The sequence below is a fragment of the Manis pentadactyla genome, chromosome 10, assembly GCF_030020395.1.
Source record: "Manis pentadactyla isolate mManPen7 chromosome 10, mManPen7.hap1, whole genome shotgun sequence".
Classification (NCBI taxonomy): Eukaryota; Metazoa; Chordata; class Mammalia; order Pholidota; family Manidae; genus Manis; species Manis pentadactyla.
The window spans coordinates 32380968-32393344 of record NC_080028.1 but is presented as its reverse complement, the minus strand read 5'-3'; the positions used below and the strand labels follow the sequence as shown (position 1 = coordinate 32393344).

Below are 12377 nucleotides of genomic sequence, written 5' to 3'. Positions count from 1 at the left end.
TCCTACTCACAGAGGCTTTTCTGAGCGGGCTGAGTGGCAGGGGTCCTACAGCCCTTCCTGTGATCTCTGTCCCCCTTGTGGCCATGCTTTTCTCCTGGCCCCCTTTGGGTCCCTCTGACACTGTTCATCATTCTAGTTATGCATGAGCATTGGCCATTTGTGCTTCCTCTTTCTTTCATGATACATCATTGGGAACAAAGCCAGATGTAGCCCCCAGTCTTCCTAAAGCCTCTGGGGTCTGTACTGCCTTTTCTGGGACATAGAAATGGTAGGGAGCCAAGGTGCTCCTGCCCCAGGAAAAGTGTGGAAGATGCAGTGACAGATGGAAGAGGAAGGAAGGCTCAGATGAACATCTCCCTGGGCCCATCTCAGGGACTGCAAAGGCCTACATACCTACTGTTGTATTTGGAAGGACCTCTGGGCTTAGGATGCTTTCGGCACTGATTATAAAGCTGGGATCCTGGGTGGTTACTGACAAAGGTCTGTTCCAGGAAAGTGAAACCAGCTGAGCACCCTGCCTCTGCACCCTCTCTCTCTGGGCTGTTGGTACAGTGTCCTCCATCCCCCTTTGCTGCTGCTGCTGCTAAGGGCAGCCTGCCATCTTGGGGATGGTGAGCACTCCTGGACCCTTCACCAGCAGCCCCCCTTCTCCAGGTATAGCACTCTTCCTGGGCGCAGAGCCCTGAAGAACTCCCGCCTGGTGAGCCAGAAGGATGATGTCCACGTCTGCATCCTTTGTCTCAGAGCCATCATGAACTATCAGGTAAGGGGACTCACTAGCCATGTTGTTCTGCTTCTTTTGCCTCATCTTCTAACCAGGAGAGCTGGGAGGGACCAGTTGTAAAAGACAAGTTTGCTGGTGGGCCTCCAGTCAGGGAGGTCCAGCTGGGATCTGCCTTCCGCACCATCAAGGTCTCCCCTCCTCCTGTCCTTTTCCCCTTGCTACAGTATGGATTCAACCTGGTTATGTCTCACCCCCACGCTGTCAATGAGATTGCACTCAGCCTCAACAATAAGAATCCAAGGTGAGTTCCTTCCCTTCCCCTGCCTGCAGCCTCTGCCCAGGCCCTGGAGAGCTGGGCTCTACTTGTCCCTGATGAGGAGTTCTGACCAGCCTTGGGGTCCCGTGGCCTGGGTCAGTGCCTTAGTTCATCTCCCTCACCTCTGCTGGAGGAGGAGGAATGTCCCCGTTGTCCCTTTGGCCCACCCAGCTTGGTGAGGGAGCAAGCCTTCTTTCCCTCACCGTCTTTCCCAAGCCCAGCCTCTTCCCTCACCACTGAGGCTAGCTCCACTCCCTGAAAGGACTCCCCACTGGTGGACGTGAGCTGTGAGGTAGCCAGGCAGGGAGCTAGGGTGTGAACCTTCCTTCTTCATCCCTTAGGACCAAAGCCCTTGTCTTGGAGCTTTTGGCAGCTGTGTGTTTAGTGCGGGGAGGTCATGAAATCATTCTTGCTGCCTTTGACAATTTCAAAGAGGTCAGTCTCCTGCATTTGTGGTGTTTGTGTGTGTGTGTTTGGAGGGAGGAGGTGGGGAGCCAGGTGGGTAAGCAATTTCCTGTGAACTCACACATCCCAGTGATTTTAACATCCCAGTGCTTAGCTAAGTGGCCTGCCCCCCCATTTTTGTTTTTGTTTTTGTTTTTAACCAAAACCTGAACTTCATTCTTGCCAGATCTTATGCTAGGAAAGCTCCTGATTGGTCAGCTAAGGATGCCCTCAGTTGAGGGATATAGTACAGTGGTCCTAACTTGGCCATCCATCAGAATACCTGAAGACCCCTGGAAGGCCTGGGTGCCTGTGCTCCAACAGGCTCTCCAGGCAGTCCTGAGGCAGTGAACCCAGGGCAGATGTATCTGCAGTGGGAGGAGAAGGCAAGCAAGGATCCTCCTGGGTTGTAGGCCATTATTGGTGGAGGAGAGGGAGTCCTGCTCGGAATTTCCCCAGCCTCTGGGCCTGGCTCTGAAACCCCCATCTCCTTGAACATAGGATTCCTCGACATCCAGCCACAGTTGCTAGTCCCACCCCTTCCTCCTCTTTGGACTTCTTCCTAGCATTCATTGTTTGAGCCAGGAAATGGCTCTTCCTCCTTGAAGCCAGAGGCTCAGAGGAGTCTCTGGACCCCTCTCAGCCCTGGGACTTGCCTGCAGCCTGGCCTCTCTCCTATGTCCATGTCTCCTATGTCCCCACTAGGACCTCTGTCTCCTGCCTCAGCCACAGCCCCCAGCCTTCCTTCTTCCTTCAGTAACTACAGCAGCAGATCCCTGTGTCTCTTCTTGGCCTGCCCCTAGAGGCACCTAAATCCCAGACTAAGGACACGGGCTTTTCTGAGCTCTCTCAGCAAGTTGGTGGGGGACCAGAGACCCAGGGCAGATGCCTGGCCCTAGGCTTTCTTCTATTTGTGTCTCAGATGGCCCATTGCATAGGAAGAGCTGTGGTTAAACATGGTTTGAACCAATCACTTTGCCTTTATGATGTTCTTGGGAACCAGGGCTTAGGTTCTGCATGGTGCAGATCTTCTTGCTGAGAAAGTTTGCACATTCAGGTATGCAAGGAGTTGCACCGCTTTGAGAAGCTGATGGAGTATTTCCGGAATGAGGACAGCAACATCGACTTCATGGTGAGGAACTAGACCCGGGTCAGGCCCATGCCCAGTAGGGCCACATGCTCCTGAGAACAGGGGTCAGGCCAGCACTGTATTCTGATACTCCATATAGAACCTAGAATGATTCTCTCTACTCAGTAAATGCCCCTGTCCTCTTGCCTACTCCATAGAGCTTTTAAAAATGTTAGAACATTTTTGTATCTTGGGCCTACCCTCTTTTCTCCTTTTTGTGGCCCTACCATCCATGATTTGGATCCTTTCTAAGTTGCTTTCCTTTTCCCAAACTTTTTCTCTAGCTTCTCTTCCATTCAGTCTAAGGTCTTCAGCTAAGTAGGGTTTCTCAAGAAATACCTGCTGATATGCAAAGGAAACCAGAGAGCTGCACATTCACATTTCATTTACATCCATTCTCATGTAATTTATTGTCTTCATACACTGAATGTTAGGTTTGACATTTTTAAGTTAAAATACTCTTATATGGCTCCCCGAAAGTTCTAACTTTTTCATTTACTCCTTTTGATTATCCAGCTGATGATACTGGTCCTAATAGCTGTCTACCCTCCCTGTCTCTTGGGTCTCTCCTTGCTCTTCCTGTCTCTGCCCATCTGGGCTGCTGCTTCCCCAGGTGGCCTGCATGCAGTTTATCAACATCGTGGTGCACTCGGTGGAGGATATGAACTTCCGGGTCCACCTGCAATATGAGTTTACCAAGCTGGGGCTGGAAGAGTTCCTGCAGGTGAGCAGGACTTTAGGGCAGAAGACCAGCTTAACTGTATCCTAAAGGTATTTCTTTTACAAGAGCCTAGTCATGGATGCTCCCAGAGCCCTGCCTGTCTTCTGTGGCCTGGGACTCAGGCCCTCCTGCAGAGGGCTCCCTGAATCAGGCAGCTCCATTGGGCAAGGATCTGACATGGCTGCAGTGGGGATTCCCTGGGTCTTGTGCTCTAGGACAAGGTTGAGGAGAGTGATGAGGAAGGACTGTCCTTCCTAGGCGGTTCCTCCAGCTCCCACTGTCTCTGCTGCTCCTCAGAAGTCCAGGCACACAGAGAGCGAGAAGCTGCAGGTGCAGACCCAGGCGTACCTGGACAACGTGTTTGACGTGGGAGGGCTGTTGGAGGATGCTGAGACCAAGAATGTGGCCCTGGAGAAGGTGGAAGAGCTGGAGGAGCATGTGTCCCATGTAGGTGGTCCTCTTTTGCTGCTGCTGAAAACCCTGGGGAGGGTGGGTAGAGGAGGGGAAATCTGAGTTCCAAGACCCACTTGCCTCCAGATTGAACCCCAGGGAAGCCTCAGAACACACTGGGGCTCTCTGGAGCCTGCTCTGGCTAAGGCCTTGGACCATCCACAGACTGGAACACACACTGACCTCCGGGACTGGGGGTGAGGTGGCCTCAGGCTCTGGACAGTCAGATGTGGCCATTTGCCTTGTACTGTTTCACATGATCTCAGACCCTGGGCTCATCAGAGTGTTGTAGGGAAGCCACCAGGCCAAGCTGCCTTTGGAGCCCTGGGTAGTGGGGTTGTGCCTGGGTCCTGACTGGGGTTCAGGCTGTGCTCAGTTGCCCAGACAGTAGGGTCAGTTCCAAACCTGCCCTTCCTATCCTACAGCTCACGGAGAAGCTTCTAGACCTAGAGAATGAAAACATGATGCGTGTGGCAGAACTAGAGAAGCAGCTGCTGCAAAGGGAAAAGGAATTAGAGAGCATCAAGGTACCAAGCAGTTTGGGAAGGGAGTCCCTGACTAGGACTGGGTGGCAGGGGCTGAGGATCTTGCTTTTCTTTCCTGAGTTGTATCAAGTCCTCAAGAATCCAGATCTGGATTCACTGTTGAGGCACTCAGATTGAGGGTGGGCTGATGATTTCACCCCATTTTTTAGCTGGACAGGGAAGCTGAAATCAGAGTGGGCGGGATACACAGAAGAGGGTGGGAGCAGATGGGGCCCCATGGTCACCTCTGGAGTCCAGGCCTCCTCCCACCATCCCATTCCAATGCTTTTCCCTCCCCTGGGCCTCTTGTGCTTCCCCCAGCCTGTGTAATAAGCAGACTCAGAGCAGCCCAGCTACTCATGGCTCTTTTTTAGGATATCCACCAGGTTTTCTAAATCAGGGGAGTAGGGGCTCCTCATAGTTCAGTGTCTTCTCTGGCCCTCTGCTGACTTGTCATTAGTTATAAATGCCCCCAACCTACCTTTTCTTCATGCAGCTGCTCATTAAAGAGAAGGAGGAGGCCTTCCAGCACCAGTGCCACTTGGAGCCTAGTGCCTGGGGCCTGGATTCAGTGGGTGGTGAGGCCCTGGCCCAGGCAGGCCCTGCACAGCTTCCAGAGGAGCACAGTTTCACTGGCTTCGTTGATCTCAGTACCTTTCTGCTGAGCCACTTCTAAGAGTCTGAAGTGCTGTATTGGACATGTGGAGGGTACAGAGATGGCTACAGTAGGGTCTTGTCCATAGGGGGCTTCCACTTGGATGATCATACAACGAAATGAGAGCACATAGCAGGTTGGCGGTGGATCAGGGCAGTGGCAGCCTTCCTGCCTGGGTCTTGAGGGACCAGTGAGACTAAGGCTGGAGCAGAAAGGAAGGACATTTCAGTGTGCCAGTGGCTGGGCCAGCTCCTCTGCACCTGTTTTTTCTGCTGCGGTCCAGCTTCTCCTGGCTCCCATCCAGGTTTCTGCTGCTCTCTGCCTCTGGGCAACCTCCCAGAGACTCTAGTTGAAAGATCCTTAGGTAGGAAGTCTCATTTCTAGGGACAAGAACTGCTGCGCCTTCGGCCCCCTTTCCTTAATGGCACTGTCTGCCCAATAGGAGACTTATGAGAACACAAGCCACCAGGTGCACACACTGCGGCGGCTTATTAAAGAGGAGGAGGCCTTCCAGCGCCGATGCCACTTGGAGCCCAGTGCCCGGGGCCTGGAGTCGCTGGGCGGCGAGGCCCTGGCCCGGGCAGGCCCTGCTGAGCTGAGTGAGGGTGTGCCACCCTCTGACCTGGAGCTCCTGGTTCCAGCCCTGCCCCCAGAGGAGGCCCTACCTCTGCCTCCTCCGCCAGCTCCTCCCTTACCCCCTCCACCTCCCCCCTTACCAGGTATGTAGTACCCTAGGAGCCAAGAGGGGCAGCCCCATTGTGGGGCCAGACCAAACGCCAGTCAGCAGTGTCTCCTGCAGGGAGAAGCTGGGGACATGGCTTGAAGGAGGTAAAGTCAGGTGGAGGGGGTTGAGGGAGGGCTGGATTGTGAAAGAGGCTCAAGTTACTTGGGAAGTATGTCTAAGGGCAGGCGTGGATGTGTTTGATGGATCATAAAGGCACTGACTCCTGTGAACACAGCCAAAGAGAGGGCTTAGACCAGAGTCAGTGACTAGCAAGACCTGCCCCGTCAGAGTAGGACCCCTGGTTGCCACTTGGGCAGGGAGTCCATGCAGTCTCTTTCCTTGAGAGTCTTAAGGACAGGTGGACAGGCAGAGGGGAGGGGACCCCTGAAGATTCTCTTGGCCCCTGGGCCACTGCCATATTTTTCTTCCAGACAAGTGTCCCCCAGCCCCACCTCTCCCTGGCGCTGCTCCCTCTGTGGTGTTGACAGTAGGCCTGTCAGGTGTGTGTCCCCAGGGCTCTGGGCAGGGCTACTGGGACCCAGGGAGTGTGTCCTTGGTCCCTGCTTCACTGATCTTCCTTCCAAATTAGCCATTCGAATCAAGAAACCTATCAAGACCAAGTTCCGGCTGCCCGTCTTCAACTGGACAGCGCTGAAACCCAACCAGATCAGTGGCACTGTCTTCAGCGAACTTGATGACGAGAAGATCTTAGAGGTAGCCGGGCCTGGGGTCCTGAGGGTTGGGGTGTGGGAAGATTTTAGTCAAATCTCCTGGCCTTGGAGAGCTCTCAGACTCAGCCCCCACGAACAGTGCTGAGCCAGTGCTGGGTGTGCTGCTGGGGGACCTCTAGAAGTCTGAGGTCACAGCACTTCCCTTCTCGTTAACTCCCACCAGGACCTTGATCTGGACAAGTTTGAAGAACTGTTCAAGACAAAAGCCCAGGGCCCTGCCCTTGACCTCATCTGCTCCAAGAATAAGACAGCTCAAAAGGCTGCCAGCAAGGTGACCTTGTTGGAAGCCAATCGTGCCAAGAACCTGGCCATCACCCTACGCAAAGCTGGGCGCTCAGCTGAGGAGATCTGCAGGGCCATCCACACGTGAGTCTCCCTCCCACTGACCTTGCCCTGGTCCCCAGGCAGTTGGCAACTCAGTTCTTCACCTACGATCCTGGTCTTCCCTGGATTCCAGGGCATCGACAAAACTGCCTCATACCCCTCAGTCATCCACTGGCTTGGCTAGAACTTAGGGGATCCATGCTGTGTGCCAGGCACTGAGAGAGGTGCTGGGGATTCAGCCCAGACCATCACTCAAGGAGCTCCCAGCTAATGGGAGCAGTCCAGCAACACTGGGCGATAACCACCAGGGCAATGGAGGCACAGGCAGCTTTGGGAGAACAAGGAGGGCCGGGTAGCTGAGGTTGGCTGTCAGGAAAAGCATCTTAGAGATGATCTCTCTCTCGTCTGCAACCTGAGGGAAATTTATGAAGTCCAGTTCAGGGTCTGGGGAGAAGCATGGTGCCCTGGGTACTGAAAAATGACTGTGGCTTTAGTGTAAGAGGAGAGTAGAAGGGACAGGGTAGAAAGGTGGGCAGAAGTCTTGCAGGCTGGGCCTCCTGAGCCATGGCTCAGATGTTAAGACGTCTCCCAAGGAGCAGGGGAAAGACACTGAAGGGCTTTACAACAGGCCATGGGATGTTCACATAGGACTGTTACTGGCGCTCTGACAGACGAGGAATGGGTGTTCTGCGGCTTCTGCGTCCTGCTCAGACCCCACCCTCCATCCTTCAAGATGCTGAAGAATAAAGGGCTGATGGGTGGTATGGGCAAATGTGAGACCTGAGGTTGTTCCTCCCCACCACACAGGTTTGACTTACAGACACTACCCGTGGACTTTGTGGAATGCCTGATGCGCTTCCTGCCCACGGAGGCAGAAGTGAAGCTGCTGCGGCAATATGAGCGGGAAAGGCAGCCCCTGGAGGAGCTGGCGGCCGAGGACCGCTTCATGCTGCTCTTCAGCAAAGTGGAGCGGCTGACCCAGCGGATGGCTGGCATGGCCTTCCTGGGCAACTTCCAGGAAAACCTGCAGATGCTCACACCGGTGTGGACCCCACCCAAATCATGGTCCTCTGCCACTGTCCCTCAACCCTCTACCTGCTGGTCACCGCCCCTGCCCTACCAGTCCTTCCAGCCAGTCCTGACTTTGCCCCATCATGGCCTGGGGTTTTTCACTCTTCATCTTGCCTTCCAGCAACTCAATGCCATCATTGCAGCCTCCGCCTCCGTCAAGTCCTCGCAGAAGCTGAAGCAGATGTTGGAGGTGGGGAAAGGTTGTGGGGCAGGAGGGTGCTCCTAGGTCCTGGGTGGGAGCCTGGGGCTACACAAAAGAGGAAGGAGCCCTCAGGGCATGGTCTGACCTCCACCCACACCTTTTGGACAGATTATACTTGCTTTGGGGAACTACATGAACAGCAGCAAGCGGGGAGCTGTGTATGGCTTCAAGCTCCAGAGCCTGGATTTGGTAAGATAATGGGGGCAACACAGGGCCAGGGATCCTGAGGGGCAGTGGCTGGGAGCCAGGCTGTTCCGCTCTCTCACATTACCCACTGCCCCCCTCTCCCAGCTGCTGGACACCAAGTCCACTGACAGGAAGATGACACTGCTGCATTTCATCGCCTTAACGGTAAAGGAGAAATACCCAGACCTGGCTAACTTCTGGCATGAGCTACACTTTGTGGAGAAAGCTGCAGCAGGTGAGGGGAGCCTGGCCCAGCAAGCCTACCCTCATGTCCAGTCTAGGACAATCTCAGGAAGCTGTGCGGAGAGGGAACACTTGGGTCCCTTTGTGTTCTCTTCTTTCTGACCACTTCAAAGCTTTCCACTGGGGCCATGGGCAAGGGCCACCCCAGAGGGAGCCTTCTTGTAGGCACCAGGCTCAGCCCAGCCCTTCCCACCGGGGTGCGGTAGGAGCAGGCAGAGGAAGGCAGCAGTGGCTCTTCACTATGAACTCTGAGATCTCAGAGTCGGCCCCAGAGACTGCATTTGTCCGTGATGCACTTGAAGTGCTTAGAAAAGCCACAAAGCCCCCACAGACAAAAGGTAACTGTTATTTCTGCCCCAGCCGAGAAAATGGAGGCAGCTCCATTATTGGAGACCAGCACTCTCTCTGGCTTGCCTTCCTGTGCTGCCCTGCTCTCCATTCCTTTTCCTTGCCCCTGTGAGAGCCTAGCCATCTGGGCATGCCCCTTTCTGTACCTGCCTGGGTGGTTCAAGAAGCAGGGGCATGAGAACCCGAGCAAGCCCATGCTGTGGGGGAGAGCCAGTTTGCTGTCGCCCTGGGCTGGGAGTTGGGCATGTGGGGCCCTGCACAGGCCTCAGCCCAGGCTCTGGTGACCACAGTGTCCCTGGAGAACGTGCTGCTAGATGTGAAGGAGCTGGGCCGGGGCATGGAGTTGATTCGGCGGGAATGCAGCATACATGACAACAGCGTCCTTCGGAACTTCCTCAGCAACAACGAAGGCAAACTGGACAAGCTCCAGCGCGATGCCAAGACAGCTGAGGTGAGCACAGGGTGGAGGCTGGTGGAGACAGCCAGGGCCACAGCACACCTCTAGGTGGGCTTAGTTCTGGTTTTTGGAATACAGAACTTGCATCAGGCGGCTGTCGGGCTGTGTGCTGGGGAGAAGACCCAGGGGGTGGCAGGCCACTGCCTCTGGAGATGCACACACTAAGGAGCTCTAGGAGTCCTGGGCTCTCTTCCCTCCCTTGGGGTCTGGGGTTGCTGCTTTTCCTCCTTTGGTCCTGGGTGCTGCTTTCTGTGGCCCCGTCTCTGGTGGGAAGCCATGCCTCTCCTTCCCTGCTAGGCTGACCCCTGCTGCCCACCCATTCCCCAGGATGCCTACAATGCAGTTGTGCGCTACTTCGGTGAGAGTCCCAAGACCACACCTCCTTCTGTATTCTTCCCAGTATTTGTCCGATTCATTCGTTCTTACAAGGTGAGCAGAAGAGAAGCTTTTAAAGAAGAGTTCAGAGAGAAAACTGGTAGGGGGAGAGAGGGCTGGGCTTCAAGTCTGGGCCTTTTCTGTCTCCTCCTCGGAGTTCTGGGACAGAGCGATGGAAGCTGGCCACAGGCCTCGCAGCTGTGAACTGGTGGGCAGGGTGGGGGCCCAGGCCCTTCCTGTCATTGTTCAGGGCAGGAAGTGCCCCTCCAGAGGGTGGCCACCTGGGGTTGCTGGTCCCACTGCCACCTACTGTCCACCCAGTCAGCTCCTCCCGTCACAGCCTGTGTGAGCCTCACCCTTGCCCCCCACCTTCCACGGTTCTTAGGAAGCCGAACAAGAGAATGAAGCCCGCAAGAGGCAGGAGGAAGTAATGCGGGAGAAGCAGCTGGCTCAGGAAGCCAAGAAACTGGATGCCAAGGTGGGTGGGACCAAGAGCTGGGGCCTGGAAGAAAAGAGGGCAAACGATTTGGAGCAGGTGGAGCAGAGACAGATGGAAAACTGAGACTGTAGAACCACCCAGAGGGCCTGAGGCTGGAGTCCAAAGAGATGGGGATGGGGCTTTGGAGTGGGATTCCCAGGCAGTTGGGGGGTGCTGGCCACACAATCAAGGGCATCCCCAGCCTGCCCCATGGTAAGTCAGCAATGACTCCCTTCGCCTTCCAATGCTTGGCCTAGGCCCCATCCCAGCGGAACAAGTGGCAACAGCAGGAACTAATTGCAGAGTTGAGGCGGCGCCAGGCCAAGGAGCACCGGCCTGTTTATGAGGGGAAAGATGGTGCCATTGAGGACATCATCACAGGTGGGGCCCTCTTCCCTCCCTAGGGCCTTGCCACTGGGCCTTGCTCCTAAACCCAGCCTTACATCTTTGGGCCCTCCTCCCTCCCACCCATCCACCCCATGGGGCCTGACCGCTGTGTCTCTCTCCTGGGCCACAGTGCTGAAGAGTGTCCCTTTCACGGCCCGTACTGCCAAGCGGGGCTCACGCTTCTTCTGCGATGCAGCCCACCATGATGAGTCAAACTGTTAACCCCCAAGGCTGGGGCCCTTGACAGGTACTGGGCACCACAGCTGCCCCTGCTGCATGTACTCTGCCCAGGACTCCTGCTGGGGCCCACAGGCACCTCCTCCCCTGCATGACTTGGAAAGATCCTTCAGTAGCCTCTGGTGGTGGGGACACATATTTCTCTCCCTGCATGCCCCATGCTCCAAGAAGCATGGCTTATCCCCTGCATGTGCCCTCAGGGTAGTGGCATCTCTCCCACTAATGCTGTCCTGGCTTCTACTAAGGCCCAAGGGGTAGGGAGTTGCCAGAACAGGCAGAAAGTGGCTGCTGCCTTGATCCCTGAGGCTGCAGCTCCGGTCCTGGGCCCAGGTATCCTTTGACCTTGCCTCCTCCCCCAGGGTTCCTCTGATCTCTGGCAGTAGCTCCTGCCTAGGGACATATGTCCCTTGATCTCTCTTTCCTGATATCCGACCTCCTAGGGTCTCTTCCCAGCTTCTGGCTCTTAACTTTTTCTACCACTGGCTAGTGGCCTCTAGTAACCCACACCTGTCCTCTGAAAATGCAGAGCCCACCATTTCCCTGACCAGCCAGCCCCTCCAGCGTCTCATTAAAATTTTTCCCTCCCTGGCCTCATGGCTGGCTCTTCTCTGGCCCTGCCTGTAGGGCTGCAAAGTGTGGCCTGGCCTCTCTGCCTGTTCACAGGTCTCTGTCTTCCCCACAGGCCTCCACCACCAGCCCATTGTCGTTTGCCACCAAGCCCGGAGTGCCACACCGCCCAATGGCCCCCCTCGGGCTCCAGGCCCCCACTGAGACCCTCTTGGGGGCAGAAGCATTTCAACCTCCCAGAGTCCGGCATCCTGCAAGTCCAACCAGTGGACTGGGAGCCCTGGAATCAGCGAAGGGCCAAGCAGATGACTATGCTGCTATCAACCCAGTGTCCACCCCAGTTCTCAAAGCTGCGTCTTGCCTGCCACCACTGTGGGCACTAGGTCTTTCAGGGCCTGCACTTCCCCGTGCCTCTAAGTACTGTACTTTCACCCAAGGTCTTCAACTTCATTTTCTGAAGGGTCACCAAAGATCAGTGCAGGGGTGGAAAAAACCACATCCAGCTTTAGCCTGTACAGGGGCACCGAAACCCCTCTGTCATAAAAGCCAGAGGGATGAGAGGAGAAAGCCACTGTCTTATTTTCACCTTCCTTTTTGCAGCTCCATGGTCAGCTGTGGTCTAGAAGTATCTGGGCTTAGGGAGTCCTGGGACCCTGCCAATCATAGATCCATCTTTTACCGGGAGCAAGGCCCTCCCAAGCCTGGGGCCCATCCAGACTGGCCTAGTAATAAGGGTAGAGGAGAGATGCCATGCTTACAGCCCTTGGCCCTATACTCTAGGCTAACTCTATTTTCTTGCCGAAGTGGGCAGAGGAGTAGAGGTTTCTGCTGCTCCAGTCCCAAGAGGATTAGAGAAAGGCTGTTCCAATAGCATCCTCACCTAGGTTTTTTTGAGGCAGGGGGCATGGTGGTCTTAGCTATTTTCTCAATCCTCTGACAGTTTCTTCTCAGCTGCTGGAAGGGAAGACAGGGGACCACTCCTTTTTTGTACATGTACCACTTCCCTTCTCTCTTGTACATAAACCCTAGACGTTCCTTCTCTCAGCAAAGGCTTGAAGCACCAGGCCTGACTCTGTCTCTTCTT

General features: G+C 55.2%; 1 protein-coding gene across 6 annotated transcripts in view; it reads left to right on the top strand.

Annotated features, from left to right (window-relative positions):
- The window catches only part of FMNL3 (formin like 3), a 49440-nt gene extending 37084 nt beyond the window's left edge, over positions 1-12356 (top strand). For 2 of the 6 annotated variants that reach the window (XM_057486561.1, XM_057486559.1), the window contains 21 exons: positions 655-763; positions 949-1025; positions 1382-1475; positions 2542-2616; positions 3227-3337; positions 3632-3781; positions 4210-4311; positions 5406-5682; positions 6119-6187; positions 6277-6401; positions 6582-6784; positions 7550-7784; positions 7935-8003; positions 8124-8204; positions 8307-8436; positions 9083-9243; positions 9547-9678; positions 10010-10102; positions 10360-10483; positions 10620-10736; positions 11409-12356. In XM_057486561.1, the coding sequence (XP_057342544.1) occupies positions 655-763; positions 949-1025; positions 1382-1475; positions 2542-2616; positions 3227-3337; positions 3632-3781; positions 4210-4311; positions 5406-5682; positions 6119-6187; positions 6277-6401; positions 6582-6784; positions 7550-7784; positions 7935-8003; positions 8124-8204; positions 8307-8436; positions 9083-9243; positions 9547-9678; positions 10010-10102; positions 10360-10483; positions 10620-10711 (2509 nt within the window). In that variant the 3' untranslated portion in view covers positions 10712-10736; positions 11409-12356. The remainder of the gene's footprint in view (positions 1-654; positions 764-948; positions 1026-1381; positions 1476-2541; positions 2617-3226; positions 3338-3631; positions 3782-4209; positions 4312-5405; positions 5683-6118; positions 6188-6276; positions 6402-6581; positions 6785-7549; positions 7785-7934; positions 8004-8123; positions 8205-8306; positions 8437-9082; positions 9244-9546; positions 9679-10009; positions 10103-10359; positions 10484-10619; positions 10737-11408) is intronic. The other 4 variants (XM_036891168.2, XM_036891143.2, XM_036891134.2 and 1 more) reach the window with 3 other exon arrangements.
- The last annotated feature ends 21 nt before the right edge of the window (positions 12357-12377 follow it).